The following is a 20,791-nucleotide window of genomic DNA, read 5'->3' on the forward strand; positions in this document are numbered from 1 at the left end:
GTCTAAGTAACATCCAAAGGTTAAATATTTCAAGTTTCTTTATGTCTGTACAGATTATTTAATATATGTTTATTAAATTGTTTTAACCTACAAGATAGAATCCTATTTTTAATTTTGAGTAATGTTATTTAAACCTTTGACTTTTTTTCCCCCTAAGGATCTATTGCTTTAAATAAAGCAGTAGTGTGAGCTGGTAGTAATGCTACCAGCCTGGGGGTGTGAGTAGGTTTTGTCCCATTCTGTCTGGATTCAGTGCTTATACTCTAAACGTTGTTCTAGGTAGATTTTAAAAAGATTTATTACTGTCTACAGTACAGTTAAAAAAGTGTCAGCTTCCCTTTCATCCATTATTGCTCTTTCATTTAATTGACTCACATTTTATTTTTAAACACATGTTGAATTTCTTATCCACTAAAGAGTGAAAATTCTGAATAGATGTAGATAAAGAAGGATATTCCATTCCTAGTTACTTGTCAAAAGCCCAGGCAGCTCGGCTTCTCTGAAGCTCGACTTCTCTGAAGATATTTATCTGCCTTTCACCTAATTTTTTTTAATTCTCCCACCCACAAATTGAAGGAATTGATTAGAATTTTTAAGAGCAGCATCTGTACTTTGAAGATGACTGTGAATTTGGAAAGAAACTGTTTCATGCATTCAGCCACTAGTTCATCTAGTGGTCTGAAAGGACAGAAAATAAAAGATTATTGCCCCTTTTGAACAAGGAGCAAAAATTAGAGATTGGGTGCTCTTCTGCATTTTAAGTAAAGAAAAACAATCTATAAACATTGCTTTGCATAGATGGCAAACATAGTTGAAAGCTGCTTTTCAAACTGTAGGACTGAAGCAAAGCATTAGTTTTATAGAAGCAAAGAAAGAAATCTAAAACACAAGAGGTTTTAATGTTTTTAGAACTAACTGTAATTTCCATCAAAGATGTAATAGCAGCATAATTTTTTTTCTAACAAAACCAGAAAATATCAGCTAAATGCTGAATGACAATGGCAGTTTGTTTCGAAGATAAGCAAACTTAAAATAAGATGTTTGACTTCACTCCTTTAAGTATTATTATAAGCTGCCAAAGATCTAAATGCCATATACCCAAACTTAATGCAAATACATTTTCATTTGCAAAGAAAATGCCTCCTTGTACCTCTTTGAAGTAACATAATTACTCACCTGCCTTGGAAACTGAAAAGTAATGAAAATAGAACAGGACACAGTATGTTGCTTCTTTAGTTTTCTACTTTGTCATTATAAACTATTAGTAATGATTTGAAAGTAAATGTTAGCAAGATAGAGCAGGTATACATAAAAATAAAACAAAAAACTGCTCCCAACCCTATTTAAAAATATTAAGAGTTACACTTATATTTAAATGGTTTTGCTTTGCATTTCAGGGGAAGCAAAGATAAGATTTTTGTTGTTAAGATTAATCCTTACATGCCTGATAAATTGATTACAGTTGGAATTAAACACATGAAATTCTGGCGGAGAGCAGGTAAGAACACTTTTCAGAATTAGAGCATATTCTGTTACTGACAGTATAACTATTTACTATAGTATTAAATCTCATTTTTTTGGGGAGCATGGGTGGACTAAAAGAAAAGGACTTGTTGCTCTGGGTATGGTTATATAGTTCTTGTGCTATAGTTCCAAGCAGATGTCTAATGACTTGTTTTTGGTCTGAACCAGGAGGAGGACTAATTGGGAGAAAGGGCTGCATAGGTGCGTTGGGAAGAACTGACACAATGATGTGTGCAGTGTATGGCTGGACAGAAGAGATGGCGTTCTCTGGAACCTCCACGGGGGATGTGTGTATTTGGAGAGATGTGTTTCTCATAAAAACTGTCAAAGCACATGATGGTCCTGTGTTCAGCATGCACGCATTGGAAAAAGTAAATAAACTGCTCATTGCTTTTTTTTATGTCTGGACAAAGAGTCTATGATAAAGCCAAACCTTTCCCACACTCAGGAATCCATGTCCTTATTTGCATTACAGAAAAGCCTTGCGTGGTCCAGATTCAAAATAGTGTTTTATGCATTAGTGCAAAATAGTGTATATGCAGTTTCTTATTCTTATTATGTAGCATGCTGTTTCTCAAACCCTTGTGGCCAGTGACATCTTAGTAATTTTCATAAGCTCTTACTAAAGAAATAGCAGGAATTGATTTAAGCATCAGTATGTTCAATGGAATATGTGAGCTTGTGAGAGAGATCATACTTGTACTATTTTGTAGTGTAATTACTGTCTACCAATAGATAAATTCAGTCTGTAAATCATTAAGTACTTTCTCCAGTTTCTTGGCTTCTTTTTAGCCCAGGAAAGCCTTTAAGTATGTACTTAAATATGGATGAGTGTTCCAGTTAAATTATTTTTTGTCTTTAATGTTATATGTCTTTAATGTTATGTTGGTGTTTTGCTGTGTTAGACCAAGTCACTCCACATCCCAATATCTGCATTTCAGAAAAGTAGCATTGGACAGTATGTGTTATTCATACTACAAGAACTGAGTGCTCCAAAGGAAAGAACTAATGATTTCAGTATTAACCATACCTGTTGCTTCTTTAAATACCTGTATATAATTTTTAAAGACAGAATGGCACAAATGCACATATATTTCAAAAATATAACTGCTAATTAAATTTTTGCAGTACTGAGTTTTGTTTTGAGTAATGAGAAAAAATGCCAAAGGGATATGGAGGCTAAATATCAAGGAAAAGCACTATAATATGTTGGTTCTTATTTTTCTAGAATGGTAGAAGCATACAGGTTAGAATTTCTAAATCCAGAACTGTGTACATGCACTGTACAGAAGTGTGCTGCCTTCATCAGGAGGAGAAATCACTCATCCTGTTGCTCCTGTTCTTTTCATCTCTAACATCTGTAGATCTGTGCATTACGGTGTTGTATATAGTCCATTTCAGTATTGGCAGAAATCACTGAAAAAGTAAGGAAAGGTAATAATCAAATATAACCAGTGATCTTTATTTCTTTTCCCCCAGGGATTTGTCACTGGGGGAAAGGATGGGGTGGTGGCTCTCTGGGATGATACCTTTGAACGTTGTCTCAAAACCTATGCCATCAAAAGGGCTGCTCTGGCTCCTGGATCCAAAGGTAACACAGACTCTCTCCTATGTTTTGTTCTATTTTTAAAGTACTTTCTTTAGAAATCTTTACGAAATTGCTTTCCACAGTAAGAGGGAATCCACATTTGGCATAATGAATACTAAAATATTTTTTTTTTAAGCTTCATTGATTCTAAGTAAGTAATTTTTCTGTTGGGAGTAGAGTTGTGTGTTGTAGGGTCAGTTTCTACATTTGGTGGGTGCAGGTCATAATATTTAGTTTACTATTAGCCTAAATTAATTGATCTAGCTGTAAGTTTCTTATCATCCAGGTGTTTTCTTGCTTTGTTTTGTTTTTGTTAAAGTAGCAAGCAAAAAGCCTCTTATATTTCTGATAATTAAGTATCTTACCTGATCTTTTTTGGTTCAGAAAAGGGAAGGAATTCAGAATTGTGGTTACTTTTGCAAGGTATTAGTAGCTAATTTTCTGTAAATGCATATGTCTTTTGAAATAATTAAAGAACATTTTCATTCCTAATTTTCCCATTTCTACCACTTATTCTTGATCTTAATGCTAATTTACAGTTCCCTGTATTTTCATTCTGAATAGTTTTCTTCTCTTCCTTCCCCTTCCCTTAGAATTATGTTTGCCGTGTTCTAAAGTAGATGATTTGATTTTCAAACACGATGAATGTAAATACTCATTAATGAAAACATCGCACTCCAGAGTGTCTCATTCTCATAGCTTGTTTACAAGAAGCTAGAATTGGAGGTACCATCATTGGTAGCAATAAAGTGTTATAGTTGGTAACTAACATGTACAGAGTCAGGCCTATTAAACTTCTTGATGTATTGCTGATTCCTCACAAATGAATCCAGACATATTGTTTTGTGCAGGAATGTTTTCTACAGTAAGAGAGTAGATTTTTCTACAGTGAGAATATAATTTGCATAAGTGTGAAAAATCCTCTTTAAGGCATAATTGAGAATCCTATCTTCTAACATTTTAATGTTCTAGGTCTCCTCTTAGAAGATAATCCTTCTATACGTGCCATATCGTTAGGACATGGTCATATTCTAGTGGGCACAAAGAATGGTGAAATATTGGAGGTGGATAAAAGTGGACCAATAACTCTGCTGGTTCAGGTATGTGTTAAATAGCAGTCAAATATGTCATACCACTAACACGATTTTATTTCTCAAGTAAAGACTCTGGGTGGGATGCCCTCCCTGCAGCCTGGAGCATGGCACCTGCCAGCCTGCCCAGGCCCCTCTGGGTGGGATGCCCTCCCTGCAGCCTGCTGGGCATTCCACTCAACATAGTGTCATCTGCAAACCTGCTGAGGGTGCACCCAGTCCCACTGTCCGTGCCACTGACGTGTGTGAGGATTATTCTGCAGAAGCTTTCTATAGTACAAATTACTATAATTTTGCACAAGTAGCAGAGTGAATTTTTTCAGGTGTTCTGTGTTTTTATTCAGATATTTATTATTCTCTAAATAATGCATATTCTTTCTCTCTCTTTTTTTTTTACTTTCATAAATGTATTATTTCATATTTCAATTTAAAATTTTTAAACATATTATTTATTGTGTTTTTTCAGGGTCACATGGAGGGGGAAGTTTGGGGTCTAGCTACTCATCCTCATTTACCTATTTGTGCCACTGTAAGTGATGACAAAACCTTAAGAATATGGGATTTATCTCCTAGCCATTGTATGTTAGCTGTTCGCAAATTGAAAAAGGGTAAGATGCTTAGTATGAAAAAATATTTACTGATGCTTTTGACATTTACAAGCATTATGAATGTTTTGAAAGCAGGACTTGAGAGCAGAATGAATTCCTTTCTTTACTCAAATTATTTTATTAATGCTATGTTCACTAGTTATGTAGCCCTTAAGCTAATGAATCTGCACAAAAAATTCTGTGTAGTGCTGTTCTGAAGATTATTTGCAATTGCAACTTATTTAAGTCAGTGAATTAGCAATAAAAGTTGAATCAATTACATAAATGCTATGTTGCTATGTTGCTTATAATATTCCAAGGCTTTTTTGAGACTTTGAATCTAGAATTTTTTGGAAGAAACCTTAGAATAAATGTTTGTAATTTTCTTTGTGAATGTTTGAAGGATCTGGAATGTCAAGAAAAGAGAAATCATAAAAATTTTACTTGTGGTTTAGGATATAAATAAATTCTATTTTGACAGATGGAAAATCTGTTTTAAGTGACATCATATAAGGTGATTTTTTCAGGATTAGATGAGACTGGCCCTGACAAGCTTCTAATTCTATGTATGCTTTGCTAGATAAAAGAATACAGTAGGATTTATCTGTTTGGCATTCAGCAATGCAGTTTGATTCAAACATAATGGGAAGCTTAATTGAAGATTATTTAGATTGGCCAAGTAAATGTAGAAGAGTTACAAGCTCACATATGGAGGGATTAAACAAGAAAGTTTCTAGCTGGTGAGCTCTGCTCAAGTCTTAAAGCTGATATTTCTTAATATGTTTAAGAGTACTTTTGGCAAAAAAGTCTCTGATGACTATTTGCTGATGAGACACATTTTGAGATGTTTTGGCAATCTTAAAAAGTTCCTGTGTACTGTACAGAAAAAGATGTATGCTTCTGCAGACTGAGTAATGGAATTGAAATAAAACTTGTTAATGAGAAAAGGCAGATCCAGTGACTGTAAGAAAAATGTCTGCGTAGGTCAGGAGTAACTTAAAGAGCAGAAGGCTCAGGATGTTGTTGAATGCAGGGTGACAATTACATGTGGTAATGAGGTATTTTCCCCAAGACATTGTGCAGTGTTCATGTAAATTACAAGACAAAAATCAGGATATTTTTGGTGTGCATTTCTCATCCATGTTCAGCTGAATATAATTAAACTAAAAGTTGAGAATGGATGGAGGAACTACAGGATAATGAATGCAAAACCTTGTGGTGAAGCCATCTAAGTAAAACATTGCTGTCTACAGGTTAATCAGAGGAGCAAATAGTAGCGGAAAATATGTAAATTAACAGAAAATTCTAGCACAAAAATAAATCTATATAAGCTGACCATACATAAATTTAAATTGGAAATTAAACTGTTTTTCAAACAACACTGGCATGTTTATTGGAAGGATTCTATGACTATTTGTGATAGCAAATTACTGAATTCTGTGAATCCAGAGAGTCTTTTCCAGCTGTGTTCTCCTTATCAGAGCAAATGGTAACAAGCAGGCAGCACCAGCTACAAAGAAGGAGATCAAGTTAGAAATATACAGAGAATAATGATTAATCTGCATTACTAATGTAGAACAGATATCAATTAAGACGCAACTCTAACATTCTGGGCCTGCGTACCTGTTCATATGCTGTCACAGCTTGGAAATTATTTTGGCAGCATCTAGAAAGCTTCCTTGGAATTTTTCTAGGAAAAGAATAGCTTTCCTTTACTAATGGAAAAATAGATCTGAAAGAAGGATAATGCACCGTAAATGTATCTGAATGCAATTTCTTTATTTCTCATAGGAGGCAGATGTTGCTGCTTTTCTCCTGATGGAAAAGCATTAGCTGTTGGTCTCAATGATGGAAGTTTTTTGATAGTTAATGCAGATACCCTGGAGGATTTGGTCTCTTTCCAGCACAGGAAAGATGTTATTTCAGAAATCAGATTTTCTCCTGGTGAGTGATTTCTTTTTTAAATGAAAATTTTAATACCAAGGTTGTTCAAGTAAGACTTATCACATTTAAAAGTGGGGAAGATTTGTAGTACTTTTAGATGTAGAAAATAGGTCAGTAAAAATAATACTAACATTTTAAAAGACCATGGTGTGAAGTCCTGTGTTGCTTGTTTAAGGATGAGATTATTGGAATAGATTTGCCTATAGTGACCTCCTGAGTACAACAGCCAGTTTGAAATTGTGAATATCCAGCAGCTCCCTAGGGTTACACTTTATGACCTGCATAAGTTTGGCACATCACTGATGTTACCCTTATCTAATAAGAGTACTTGAAATGGGTGTGTCAGAAACTTCTGGCAACCTTTTTTTTCTTATTTTCCCCCCCTTAGCACTCACAGTGAGGCTAGGTTTTTTTTCCCAACTTTACAGCTCGTATTTTAGGAACTCAAAATGCATAGCCTACTTTAGTTAAAATACTCATCTGTTGGAGAAATTTGATGCAAATTACTGATACCAATTCCCCTACAACATTACTTTCTGGTTCCCTAAGCCTTATCATTCTCTGAATACCATAAATACTTAAAATTTCAGCAAATGGTTTTTATTGTTTGAAAATGTAATGATACCATAGTTTTATGTTTCATGCTGATTACGTGATATGAAAATCAGTTTGTTGGAGAATATGTATAAATTAACAAGCTGATATCGAAGAATTTGAAATTGCATATGGCTAAATTCCAGAATTTACTTGCGTTTAATACAAAGTGCACTAAAATTTTTTGAAAGTATTTTCTCTTTGTACTGATGTGTTTTAGGGGCTGGAAAGTACTTAGCTGTGGCATCCTGTGACAACTTTGTAGATATTTACAATGTAATGAGCAGTAAAAGGGTAGGAATCTGCAAGGGAGCCTCCAGCTATATCACACACATGGACTGGGACATAAGAGGTAAGAAGCATTCATTGTAAAAAGGTACTGGAAGACTGAATACATTATAGACTAATAAGGTACATGTATAGTATTGGTTTGTTCTATCACTGACAGATTTGATTTTTCAGCTTTTGAGTATGCTCTCACAGCATCTGAATAAATATTAAACCCATGATTTTTACTGCCACATACATATTTAGAAGTTGTGCGAGTTGAAGTAAAATGGTTTGTCTCTATAGATTGGTTTGTTTGGATTTTTAAAAAATCTTTTCTGTTTATCATTTGACTTCACAAGGGCACTTAGAACAAGGGAGAAGGGCCTTAAGCTGAAGGAGGGTATGTTTAAATTAGATATTAGGAAGACATTTTTTGCTGTAAGTGTGGTGAGGCTCTGGAAATGGCTGCTCAGAGATGTTGTGGATGCCCTATCCCTGAAGGTGGTCAAGGCCAGGCTGGATGGGACTCTGAGCAGCCTGGTCTAGTGGCAGGGGGGTGGAACTAGATGGTCTCTAAGGTCCTTTCCAACCCCAAACATTCTATGATTCTGTGTTTCTACTCCTTTAATAATATACTGTACAATGTGGTTGTATCTGTAGCTCAGGAGTACATATCCTTGTCACACATAGCAGAAAGACTGGGTTTCCTGTGTTCCAGGGTATTAATATGTGATTAATTAAAATACTAAATTTAGTCCTGTTTCATTAAAAAGCAAGGCTGTGCAATTGTGCAATCTATTTGTTCAGGTTCTTATTCCTCTACATAATAACTTCTGCAAGAGTGATTAATTTTGAAGGAGTGTTGTAAGTTAGCTTCCATTGAAGGTTTTAAAAAGGAAGAGGACAGAAACATTGGTGAGAATTTCCCTCAGAAATGATGTTGTATAAAGGTGCAAAGAAGTCACCTGCTTGGGATCAGCTGGTGGTCAGGCAGCATCTGTGCTTCCCCATCCCAAGAGCATCAGCAGCCAGTAATCATAAACAAGCTTTGAATTACACCCAGTACATTTTGTCTACCATCTGATGGGACAGCCAAAATAAGGAGAGAGAAAAGTGATGCATTAGTAGAGTTTTCAAAGAGAGGAGAAAGGGTTATGAATTTAAGGGGTCAAAGGACTTAGATTTCTTTAGAAGACCATACTTCAGATCCATTATTTATGTATGCAGTTTTTTCCAATAGAAACAAATAATTACTGCAATGCTGTTAGCAATAAAAAATTCAAACTAACCTTTCTTTTTTCCTTCTGTAAAATGGAATCTTCTATGTTAACATACAATATCTATGTCATATGTTTTATAGGAAAACTTTTGCAAGTCAACACTGGTGCTAAAGAGCAGCTGTTTTTTGAAGCCCCTCGGGGGAAAAAACAGACTATCCCGAGTTTGGAGGTAGGAACTGTACTGCCTTCTTAACTTGCTTGCAAATTAAAATTATTATGCAGCCACCTATACTACATAAGAGGGAATGATGTATAAAACTGTAATTTTAGACTTTTAAAATAATATCATATGTAGGGGATTTCACATTTTTCTCTTCTATTAAGAAACAGACATTTGGCTGATTTAGTAATGAAAATCTCACTAAACTTCTCTGTGTCTTTTCTGGTACCTAAACACCTTTGAAAACCTATTGCAGATTACTTAACCCTAACCTTGCTGTGGAACACCTCATGTTTGTCTTTATAGAACAATGAAATACAGTTTACATAATACATATGGGCAAGAGTAGTATATTGTAGTTGTTTTGTTTTCTCAGATAGAGAGCATTGTCATAGGGCAGAGAGCAAGAATCTATAATTTCCAAATGATATTTTCCATGGTATTGAAAGGCAGTTTTGGAAAACATAATTTGTTTTCATTAGCCTGAAAGGGCAGCTAAGGGAAAAACTTTGAAAATACTTTTTTAAGTTTTGGAATTGAAAGTTCATAGGGGTAAAATTGCAGGTCTCAAATGAAATTCTGAATGGTAAAAAAATAAGTGATTAATATATTAAAATACTATCTTTTAGATGTGATGTATCTTTCAGTGCAAGGAATTTTTCTTGAAATTGGATATGGAAGAAAAATGCCTAAGAAGTATTCTCTGTCTCAAATGTGTTGGTTTTGTAGGTAGAAAAGATTGGCTGGGCATCATGGACAAGTGTTTTGGGCTCTTGCTGTGAAGGGATCTGGCCAATAATTGGTGAAGTCACAGATGTAACTGCTTCATGCCTCACTAGTGATAGTAAAGTATTAGCCACAGGAGATGATTTTGGATTTGTGAAACTATTTCGATACCCTGCTAAAGTAAGTAATTTTCAGCTGTTTATGGAAAGTATTTATTAATAAATCTGCCTTATCAAAACTGTGAAAATTAATCACTCAGAAGAAAAGAATGCTTTTATATTTTTCTCATTTTGATCAAAGAAAGCATTTAGTATTACATTGCAGTTTGCATTGCATTAAACTTCCAATGAGTAAGAATGATCATTCCAGGTCAGACTGTAGAGCCATCTCATGCAGTGTCTTGCTGCTGACTGTGGCAAATGAATAGGAACAACTTTAAGAATGAGAGTGCTTTGGAAGACAATGAACATGTATTTTTCACCTACATTGCATTCTTGATTTTAAGGACATTAATTCTGTCCAATATTAGTAATTTTTTTTCTAAGATGAAGTCCTTTAATAGTATTTAATCACACATCATAGAAAAGTCATTCCAGAAGCACATTGTATTTTACTCCTCTTCAAGTACCTCTAGTTTTCCCATATATTTGGTGGAAAATGTGTCTTCAATTTTGAAATGTTGCTGTGCTAAGCATAGTAACAATGTACAAGTACTGACTCAAAATATTCTATGTGAATTTTATTCCAAATCAGTTAGATTATTGTCTCTCTTAGAAAAAATGATCCAGTGTTTATTGCTGGAATCTGTTTATAGACTAACTCTTTCATGCTTGAAGATAAGGTTAACATTCCATGAAGTTTCTGTAGGAGGGGCACTTGGCAAATCATGTGTTAAAACCATATAAAATGCAAAACAGCTGAAGCATGAACTGTAAAGAAGTTAAGATGATGTCATTGTGCTGGCAACTTCAGTTTTGTCTAGCAGACTGGGTAAATTTGATCTTTGCCTTCTTTTTCCCCTTCTCAGGGAAAATTCGGAAAATTTAAGAGGTATGTTGCTCACAGCACCCATGTGACAAATGTGCGTTGGACCTACGATGACAGTTTGTTGGTCACTGTTGGGGGAGCTGACACCTCCCTGATGCTGTGGACTTATGAGGTGGAAGGACATCGGGACAGCAGGCAGTGTGACAGTGAGGAGTCTGATCTAGATTCTGAAGAAGATGGAGGTCTGTAATAATTCATACAGCTAGCTGGATTGTGCTATTTAAGACTTTATTAATGGAAAACTGAAAATTTAGAAATAATTTATGGATTGTTTCTATCTTAAGTAGCAAATACTCTTCAAAAATGTTAAATAAAATTTGGTTTTGGGGAAAGGACTGATAAACTGATGTGGAGAAAATGGTAATGAAGTGTTTGAGTTACTGCTTTGAGTCAGAGTACATAAAGAGACTCTTGATATCTTCTAAATTAAAAATATTAAGTATCAATTATACATAGCTACCCAAAAAAATCTATGTTTAAAATAGAATCATCACAGTTGGAATTTGGTCACTAATTCTTGAAATCTGTATAATGTGAGATCATAGTTATCTTGATGCTGTAGCATCTGCTTCCATAACATGGAGACATAGGACACTGAAGTAGACTGATGTTTACGTACCTGTTTCAAGGTCACAATATCAGTAGTTATAAAGTGTTAATTCTATTTTCTAGCATTAACTTCTGCTGGTCTTTCCATACTTATGGTTTTTTTTTCATGTTATAATTCCAAGGGTCTATGAGTCTCCAGACTTGTTTTCTCTTCTCCCAAGTGTGGTTTTTCCTCTTTGTCAATTTCTCAGTGTTCAAGAATTTTTAAACTATCTCTGCTACTCATTAAATAGTTCTGTGTAATAAATTAACTTCAGCTGTCACTAAAACGAGCTAAATGACCAAAGAAATACATTAAATATTAAAGACATATTAAAGATTCATTGGAAAATAATTTTTAATCACTGTCTTTCTTGTCAAAAATACTGAAGAATACACAGAGTAATTTAGTTGCCTATAGGAGGACTTGTCAGCTTTTAACTTTCTTAGTCAAAAATTGCCATCTTCAGAGTTTCTGTTCAGCCTCTGCTTGAGACCTGTTAGAACATCTTAGCCCTATAATCTTCCCTAGCCTCTACTGCTTTACACAGAACCCTCTTAAGCTGTGGGTTCAAAAGTACTCTAAAAGAGAGCGAGGTGTGTGAAGATTTACAAGAAAAGACAGACATCTTTATCCACAGAAGTTTTTCTAGGTCAGGTCCTATTAATTTCAGTTAGAGTTAAGAAGTATTCACCATCACACTGTTGGCATTGGTAGTCTTGATCTTTGAAAAAACAAAATAAGGGAGAGTAATTAACAGCCCTGTCACAACTTAGCTTTGCCAACATGTTTATTTTACTATAGTAAACATCATCCTGTGCCTTGCTGGCCCTAAGCATTGTGTAGGAACCTTGGGCAGACCTATAGATTCCATGGTAATGGGTGGAATTGAGAACATCCAGGCACTGATGTTCTCTTAATCTTACAGGTCTCTGTAATCTTACAGGTCTCAAGAGCAGATGTCAGGTAGAGAGGTTCTTTGTTAGTGATTGTAATTAAGGCCAACCAAGCAGAAATGGAGCTTTTGAAGTCCTGTGACTCATTAATAATTCTTTTTCCACAAAAATATTGTAGGGAATTCTTTTTCATTGAATGTCTTTTATTAACAACGTTCATGATTCCCAGCTACTTTCTTTCTATTGTGTATTTATGGTACTAATAATCCATGCTATAATTGTTTTTGTAATCTAGTACATTGTTGAAATCTGCACAAATTAAGATTAAATTGTTGGTTTTGTACCTTATTTTGGTTTGATACTCTTCCCTCTGGTTTTGTTAGGTTATGACAGTGATGTGACAAGGGAAAATGAAATTAATTACACCATCAAAGCCTTATCAACAAACATTAGACCAATGTTTGGAATTAAGCCTCATCTGCAACAAAAGGAGCCAACCTTAGATGAAAGGTAATTACTAAATTACAATTCTAGCCAAGAAATCAACCCGAAAAGACAATAGTAGAATAAAATTATATTGGAATATATGAGTCTTAACTTAAAAGGATATGTATAAAAAGAATCAAAATACTTCTTTGAAGAAAAAAAGTAAGGTGACTCAAAGGACTAGGCTGTACCTATTTTCAGAGAGCACAAAAAACTAAAAACTATGTATGCATAATTTTATGTTCGGGGAGTTCCTTGAGATGATTATTTGCTGGTTTATAATATGGTTTTTTGGAAACTGAAATACTGATTGGCAGTTAGTGATGGCATTATAGGCATGAGGCTGTAGGATTGTTTTAGTGAAGGACAGCTCTCAGGTTTTTGGTTCTGCCAACAAACTGCTCTGAGGAATTAAATTCTAATTGCTCCTTGCATTGCTTCAGTTTCCACTTAACTTCTACCTTTCTCTGAAAAATTCTGTCCACAGTGATTCTGCAGTTTTTGTTAATGAATCTTGGAAAATGGAATTGGTTGCTTCACAGTGTTAGTTTTAGATCTTGATTCACTGTTGTATGCTTTAGAAGAGAATAGGATGGGGAGTAGATTAAAATAAACCCAGAAAATAAAGTAGATGCAAAATAACAGAAACAATTTATAACATCTAGAACATTATCTGTTGTAGAATCTGCAGCTGAGCTGAAAGTTGTTTGTTGTCCACTAAATTGATGTGGACAGTATATGTGAGAGAAAAGGAAGGGGGAATTCCTAATTCAGCATTTGGGGAATGCTAATATTAAAAAGTGGGAAGTGAGGAAAACAGCAGGGTATAAGGGGGTGTGAGGATCAGGGGAAGGGTCAGGAGTTTTGCAGGAATGTGAGGAGTTCTGTGGCAATGCTCAAGCCTCTTTCCACAGTGAAGCTGGGCAGGTCTGTGATACCCTTGTTGAGAAATGCAGTGTGACTTTGGTGGGAGTTTCATGTCATATTTTGTTTTTAAGTTGTGTTGCTGTTGGAGAGAGTGTATAAAGCTGTGGTTCCCTGTCTTGAATTTATGAGAAATGGTCTCTCCTTTTTAATTAGATGTATTTGATGTGGAAATCAAAAAGAAATAATGTGCATGGCATGAAAGCTTTGATTAAAGGTTTTTCTTTTTCTTTTTAATGAAACTGTAAGACTCTTATGTTTCTTTCAAAAGCTGTTTCTAGAAGCTGAGTGAATTGTGTTTTTCAGTTTCAGATAAATTACTAAGAGAATTAATTCTGTACTAAAGTAATTAAATTGTGATTCAGAATAAAAAAAATCATTAAAGAATTCCATTACCTGCATTGTTGAAAAGTTTGGGGCCCTAAAACTTCAAAGACATTTTTTTTGTGAAGAATAAAACCAGACTATGGTTACTATATGTATTTTGATTTCTGTTCTGATGTTAATATTGTATAAGATTGGTAAATGTTTTAGAAGTGCTTTAGTCTACTGTCATAGATACTAATTTTTATTTTATTTCTACTACTCTCTATTTTTGCTTCCTATGAAGGCAGGGGGTAGTAAGGTAAGTTCATGTACATGAAGTCCAGGATTAAATGGATTTTAATAACTTCAGCTGCTTGGAAAAGTAGTTACAATTTGCAAGAGAAGTGAGGGATTTACCTCTTTACTATTAAATAGTAGCATGTTAATAGGTAGAAAAGGATTAAGGGACAAAACATAAGTGCAGCTCTCACTCCGAGTTGACCTGAGTCAACACTAGAGTGTTCTAGGAGGAGATGATCAAAGCTCATCCTCCTTTCCTCAATACTTTGGTGGGGGTAAGGAACAGCTTGACTTCCCTATCTGAGCCAGAGATCTTGCCCAGGGGTTTGTGGATGTCTGCAGCACACACTTAGAGGTCAGGCTGGAGCAGTGCAGTGAGCACATTGCACTCTGTGAGCAGCACCCTGCTGGAGCTGATGAAGCTTCAGGGGTGCAGGGAGCACTCCTGCCTTGGCTGCAGCATTTTGCTAGTGCACCTGTGCTGTTGGAGGGTCTGAGCTGCTGGGTCCACCTCCTGCTCATACAGCAGTCTCTGGTGTAGGTGCCTGCATGAGGTTATGAACTTCTGCACCTGCTCTGTTTAGAATAGGTGCACATGCAAAAACATGATGTTAAATTTGCAGCACAACAAATCCTTCAGACTTGCAGACTGCCATCCTTCAGATTTGCAGACTGAGCTGCCTCCATGACTGGAACTCCAGATTTCATTCAGATTCAATTGGTCTAAGTTTGCTTGCAGTGTTAACTGCCAGCTGTGCTAATGATATAGTATTCTCTAGCAGTGAAATTACCATGCTATATCATTGAAATTGCAATAATTATTTTAACTTCTGCTGGAAACACAAAATGGCACTGCTGTGAGGCAGCACTTAGATTGGTAATTGGAATTATTTATCATTTCTGAATAATAATGTTTATAGGTAATATTTTTATGTGAAAAGATGTGTACTGTGTGTCTAATTTGGTTGTGTAATAACATTATAGATACTCAGCAACACAAAACACATTTGAAAACTTCTTCTATCCTTTACAAAGAGTTCCTTCCTAGTATGTTTTTGTGCTAGGTAAATTACTCAGAAAAAATTCTTATCATGGTTGATTTTGAAAATGCTTCTGACTGTGCTACTCCCTGAATTGCACAGCACTGAAGGCTGGGAGATGCCTCTGGAGAATAAAGCTCCATTCTTACTCTGTTCTTATACTCCCTGAAGCTGGCGATATGTGGCTGTGAAAGGGGCAGTGCTGTGATTAATGTACCTTACAGACAAATGGCTGTACCAAGAGATCTCAAAATTAAACAGCCAGGAATTTCAGTTAAAATTTTTCACTGTTTTACTGTGAAAAATATCTGGCGGTATTTGAATTTCATACTCCTTGAAGAATTGCATGCTATTTACTGCAAAACCTGTTCAAGCTACATTTGGATTTTATTGTGGGAAAGGTTTAGCTGTTTCCTATATGAATAAATAGTGCATCAGTCTTGCACTGAAAAATAAAGTTAAAAGTATGTAGAAGACATCCAGTAAAATCCACTGTTTTCAGTATGGGAAAAAAACCAGTCTGTAAATTGATGAGTTGTTAACGTTGTGTTCTTAATTTTCAAGATTTTTTTTCCTAAATTATTCCTTAAATTATTTTGCTTAACTTATAAGTGAGAAAAACTAACTAGTGTTCACCTAGTGAAGTTGTTTAGTGGCTCTTAAAAAAAGAATTTATCAAACCAATGGAAGTGTACCAGCTAATCAAACTCGTGTAAAGTGCCCATGCATACTACAAATATTAGGAAATAATCTGTGCATGCCCACATGCTTTAATTATTAATGAGGGTTTTTGGCTGGCCAAATTATAGGAGTATTCCATCATATATGACTGAGGAAACCTATCCAGTGCAAAGTATCTTCAATCAACATAAACTGAATTAAGTAGTCATGAAAAAATAGTACATATCAGTAGTGCTCAGTACCCCACACATTCTGGTTAGCTGAGATAATTAATTTTAGTATAAATGAATGTATTTTTGTGACTAAACTTGAACATCTGTCTTTAATATTGAGTTGACTGTTCCATCAGCTTATTTCAGGAATTTAAACCTGCACAGCCTTTCTTTGGGTTATTTAGGTGTTGTGTTTGCTGACTCTGAACACTTGGTATAGTTCAGAGGGGTTTTTTTTTCTGCTTCTGCTTCTTTTTCTCTATTTACAGTAGAGTTATTGCAAAGAATTATATTCTCATGCCAACACATGTTCATAATTCCCATTTAAGTGAATGGGAGTTTTCTATACAAATAATAGATTTATATAGTCTATGAAGTGAATAATTCCCTTGTAAAAAGAAGTATACAAACCAGGAAGTCAGCAATAATTACCTGTATGAATAATTCACTGGCACCTAACTTTTAGCCAAACTTGTATAAGTAATCCTTTTCTCTTTCCTATCTGCTGCTGAAAAGAGGTTCCAGGTAATGCTTTTGTTTTCCTATCTAGTCCATCTTTTAATGCCACCTCCCATTTTCCTTAAAAAGTCATCTGTCATGTTGGGTGCCATACCATGCACCTATCACTCTTTAGAATATTGCTGTATGAAAAATCTGAGATTTATATATATGCATTGTAGTTCTGTTTCATACAATGAGCTAGATGCTGTTTTACCTAACAATATGAACCCCAACTCCATGAACTATTACTTTCCAATGTTTCACAAGCAGTATTCTTCAGTAATACTTATTAAAGTACAAATATTAGCACTTTTTCCAGCCCCCTAGTGGACAGCTGTTTTACATGTGATGATCTGACAGTCTCACCTGACTTGCCTAGGTTTATATGTTACTGAATTATTTGAGCATCAGATTCCCTGTGTCTGCATTAGTGAGTATGAACTGGGTCTTATTGCTCACAGAACAGATGAAATAATTATAAGTAATTTTTGTCCAGAGGCAGTACTTAAAAAACCCTTCATTATCTTCTAATGGAAACCAGATCTGTGTGAAGTTTCACAAATGACTTTGAAGAACTTGCCAAGAGTAAATGGAAAGAAGTCCTCCTTACTCTTAAAATTCATTCTCTACTTCATGCTTGCCAACACCTTTTGGGGAGGGCAGAGCAAGACACTTCATGCTGAAGAGTAGTGCAAAATCAATTGCTAAGTTCTCTGCAAGTCCCCCTAAGTATGAAGTGCAATTTTGGTGTTCAACACAGGGACTTTTTTTCTTTTGTACCAGCTACTGTAATTTGCTCTATCAAATAGTGCCCAAAATAACACTTGTATTTTTAAAACAGAAATAAATATTGTAAATCACACTGTTATAAATTACCACAGAACTAAAAGAATTGGTGGTAATTTACATATGTGGTATGACAGAAAATCATTCCTTGTTCTGTTAGTAACTTTAGATACTCAGTAACAATGAGGAAAATATGGAATGAAATACATCATGCAAAAATGGGTAGTAATATTTAAGCTATGTCTAAAACTGTGAACAAGGTATTTTTTGTTTCAGAAACTACTTCAAAATGCTTGTACTTGATTTTTATGTTTTCATAACAACAAATATTAAAATACATATACCAAATATATTTTATTTTTGAAAATAAAGTGCCAATATTGAGGTATTTATTTCCCTTATGATAGATGGCTGGAATTCTCCTTCCCCATGCGAAAACTGACCCTATCCATATGTGAATTCACCCCAACATGTTATTCATGCTGTCTTTCCCATCTTTTCCACACAGTTTTTGAGCATGCAGCAAGTTATGCATGCGAGTATATGACCACTGTGTGTTGTATATGCCATTAGTCACTTTGCTGCACATTACACAACAAATTAAAAACATTTTCAGCTCTCACTCACAAAAAAGGACTTGGAAGATGTATTCTCATATCCTTCATCCTCAAGTCATCTTGAAACTTAATTAGGAAGAGAATCCATATGTGCTTGTAATTTGCATTCCAGTTCCACTGCTCTGGATCAATACAGAATTAGCCTTTCCTGGCCAGATACTTAGAGAAATTGTTTAGGTGACCTGTGAGATAATGCAGCTGAGTAAAAGTTCTCAGGTTTTCCTGGCCAATATACATTCACTTTATTCTGTTGTGTGGTAATATGTGAATGTACTCTCATGATTAGTTAAGGATGATATCAACCTGTGTTTATTTTCATTTGTAGAGCCTTTAAGTATAGATGGTCTTCTCAAGTAGTTGTAAAATGTGAGATTGTTTTGCTTCTTCTCCCTTTCTAGCACAAGGGATTTACAGACAGCAAATGTTAAAAAATGCTACATTTTAGAACCAAGCAGCAGAGAAATACTCAGTTCCAGTAAAGTAAACCTCTAGAAGAATCATGTCCTTTCAGTTTCTACTGCTTTCATCAAACTTCAAATATGTTCTTCTGCTATATTTAATTTTTCTCCCTTTTTTTCCCTCCAACTCATTTTTCCCTCTTTGTTTCAGGGACAGAAGTTAATTAGGGCCAGGGTAGGAGAAGACGAAAGAGATGAGGTTTGAGTGCTCTGTGTCAAATATGAGGCTGACAAGTGGAAGAAGGGCTTTTTATGCTGTGTTTTGGTAATTTCTAGAGGAATAGTAGTGAGACTGTTGCAGAATTGTCCATGACAAATGAGAAATTTAAAACATAAAGTCTTTCAAAGACTTCTGTGCTGGAGTGATCAAATGAACGAATGCCTAACATTTGTTCTAAAGTTAGGCAGGAACAATAAAGAAATAAATCCAAGAAAATGGTATTTTATTTGAATTACTGAGAAAATGCTTTTCACCTGTCCTTCAAACTACACAGTGTACAAACAAATCATATTCTATCATTCTGAGAAAAGACAGTCATTATTTTGAATCAAAGTCATCACTCAAGAAGAGAGATGAAATTAGAAGTACTTCATACTAAAAAGGAATATGAAAGCAACCTATTGCTTCGTGTTTGATATTAGTGTATTACACTGCCTACTGGATTAAATAATCTGGATATCACTGAATTTACACATAGAATTTATTTTAAAATGAATTGTTCTTCTTAAAGATCAAGCTTAAAGGATTGTTATCACAGCCACAAATGCTGCACCTATGGAATCAATAACCAATGCTCCTGCAAATTACTAGGAATAGTTGCATATATTTAATAATAAAGCTTATTTGTTTGTGTTTCTTTGTATAGGTACAGTTGAATGTAATGTGAAAGTTGTTATGAATATTTGTTAAACATATCTAATTGAGAGTTCTTAATTAAATCTGGGCTATTCAGAACAGTGGAACATGGGTTGTGGCTGTTACTCCTGCATTTGCATGGTCTTGATTTTCTTCCACGTAAGCTTTGATCAATATCACATTTCAGTTGATGTAGGAGTGGATGGGCAGGTGCATCTGGAGTTCTTTACAAACTATTACAAAAATAAGAAAAAAACCTTAGGGGGTCTGCTGAAGGCATGTCGCAGGCATTATTAGATTAATCAGGTTAGCCTCTCTTCAGTAAATTTACTGCAGAGAAGATGAAAGTACCTTAAAAACATAGTTTGAAAAAGCTAAAAATATTTAAAAAGTGCTCAGTCACTTTAAAACAAGCTTTTGCATTAACCCCATGGATTGTTGAAGAATTAGAGAACCTAGCATGTTAAACAAAGGATTTTTAGGTTTTGTCCTTCTCCTTTGACATAGGTATTTATTTTGAAGATGAATATGAGTAGAGTAGGACAGGCTGTAAGATTTCCCAAAGCCTTAGCAGGTTAGAAGGTTACTGTTAGCATGGAATGGGTGACGGACAGCCTTCTCTTATTCACAGTTCTTTGTTTCAGACCTCCAGTTAGTAGGGCATTGCCTCAGCCGGAGAAACTGCAGACAAATAATGTGGGGAAAAAAAAGAGACCCATAGAGGTAAGAAAAATGGTGCTCTTCTCTTCTTCCTTTAGGATTTTGTTTTGCCAGAAACTGGCACACTTATGAACACATTAAATGATTGTTTTATTCTAAATATATCAAAGGTGGAAATAGTGGATACTGGGCAAATAGTAGAAAAAGAGGGAGAGAATTTTTTCTTGTGAATAATAAAAGATTATATTTCTTTTTCTTGCAAATAAAATGGAGTGTAACTCAATTCTTAGTAATCATGAAACCTTAGAACTGGCTGTAGAAAGCAGGATGCCTTGTATAGATAACTGGATTGTTAAAGGGTATATTGTTGCTAATAAAACTAAGCATTTTTTAATTCCAATCTTCTTAGAATTTATTTTAAAACTTCCATTTAAATTCATCATGATAAGAGTTTTAAAAATAATTTTAAAAATTCTATTAAATATGAGTTTAGCTTTGGCACCTGTTTTTTCATTACATGGCAGTTGCAAATAAACATACCAATTTTTGATTATTCTGAAGTGAAAATTTCATCTAACTTTAGAAAATGCAGTTCTTTACCAACCCAAATCTTGTTGATTCTGTAAAATATTTGGTGTAGCATAATAAACAGCTTTTTTGACATCAGT

General features: G+C 34.8%; 1 protein-coding gene across 1 annotated transcript in view; it reads left to right on the forward strand.

Annotated features, from left to right (window-relative positions):
- EML5 (EMAP like 5) overlaps positions 1–20,791 on the forward strand; it is a 92,862-nt gene that overhangs the window by 56,094 nt on the left and 15,977 nt on the right. The window contains exons 20-33 of the mRNA XM_014310503.2: positions 1,398–1,498; positions 1,693–1,895; positions 3,004–3,115; positions 4,085–4,212; positions 4,670–4,811; positions 6,582–6,734; positions 7,549–7,680; positions 8,959–9,047; positions 9,768–9,944; positions 10,792–10,993; positions 12,680–12,806; positions 14,317–14,331; positions 16,762–16,770; positions 20,108–20,186. Coding sequence (XP_014165978.1) covers positions 1,398–1,498; positions 1,693–1,895; positions 3,004–3,115; positions 4,085–4,212; positions 4,670–4,811; positions 6,582–6,734; positions 7,549–7,680; positions 8,959–9,047; positions 9,768–9,944; positions 10,792–10,993; positions 12,680–12,806; positions 14,317–14,331; positions 16,762–16,770; positions 20,108–20,186 — 1,669 coding nt within the window. The remainder of the gene's footprint in view (positions 1–1,397; positions 1,499–1,692; positions 1,896–3,003; positions 3,116–4,084; positions 4,213–4,669; positions 4,812–6,581; positions 6,735–7,548; positions 7,681–8,958; positions 9,048–9,767; positions 9,945–10,791; positions 10,994–12,679; positions 12,807–14,316; positions 14,332–16,761; positions 16,771–20,107; positions 20,187–20,791) is intronic.

This window comes from Geospiza fortis, unplaced genomic scaffold, assembly GCF_000277835.1.
Source record: "Geospiza fortis unplaced genomic scaffold, GeoFor_1.0 scaffold54, whole genome shotgun sequence".
Taxonomy (NCBI): domain Eukaryota; kingdom Metazoa; phylum Chordata; class Aves; order Passeriformes; family Thraupidae; genus Geospiza; species Geospiza fortis.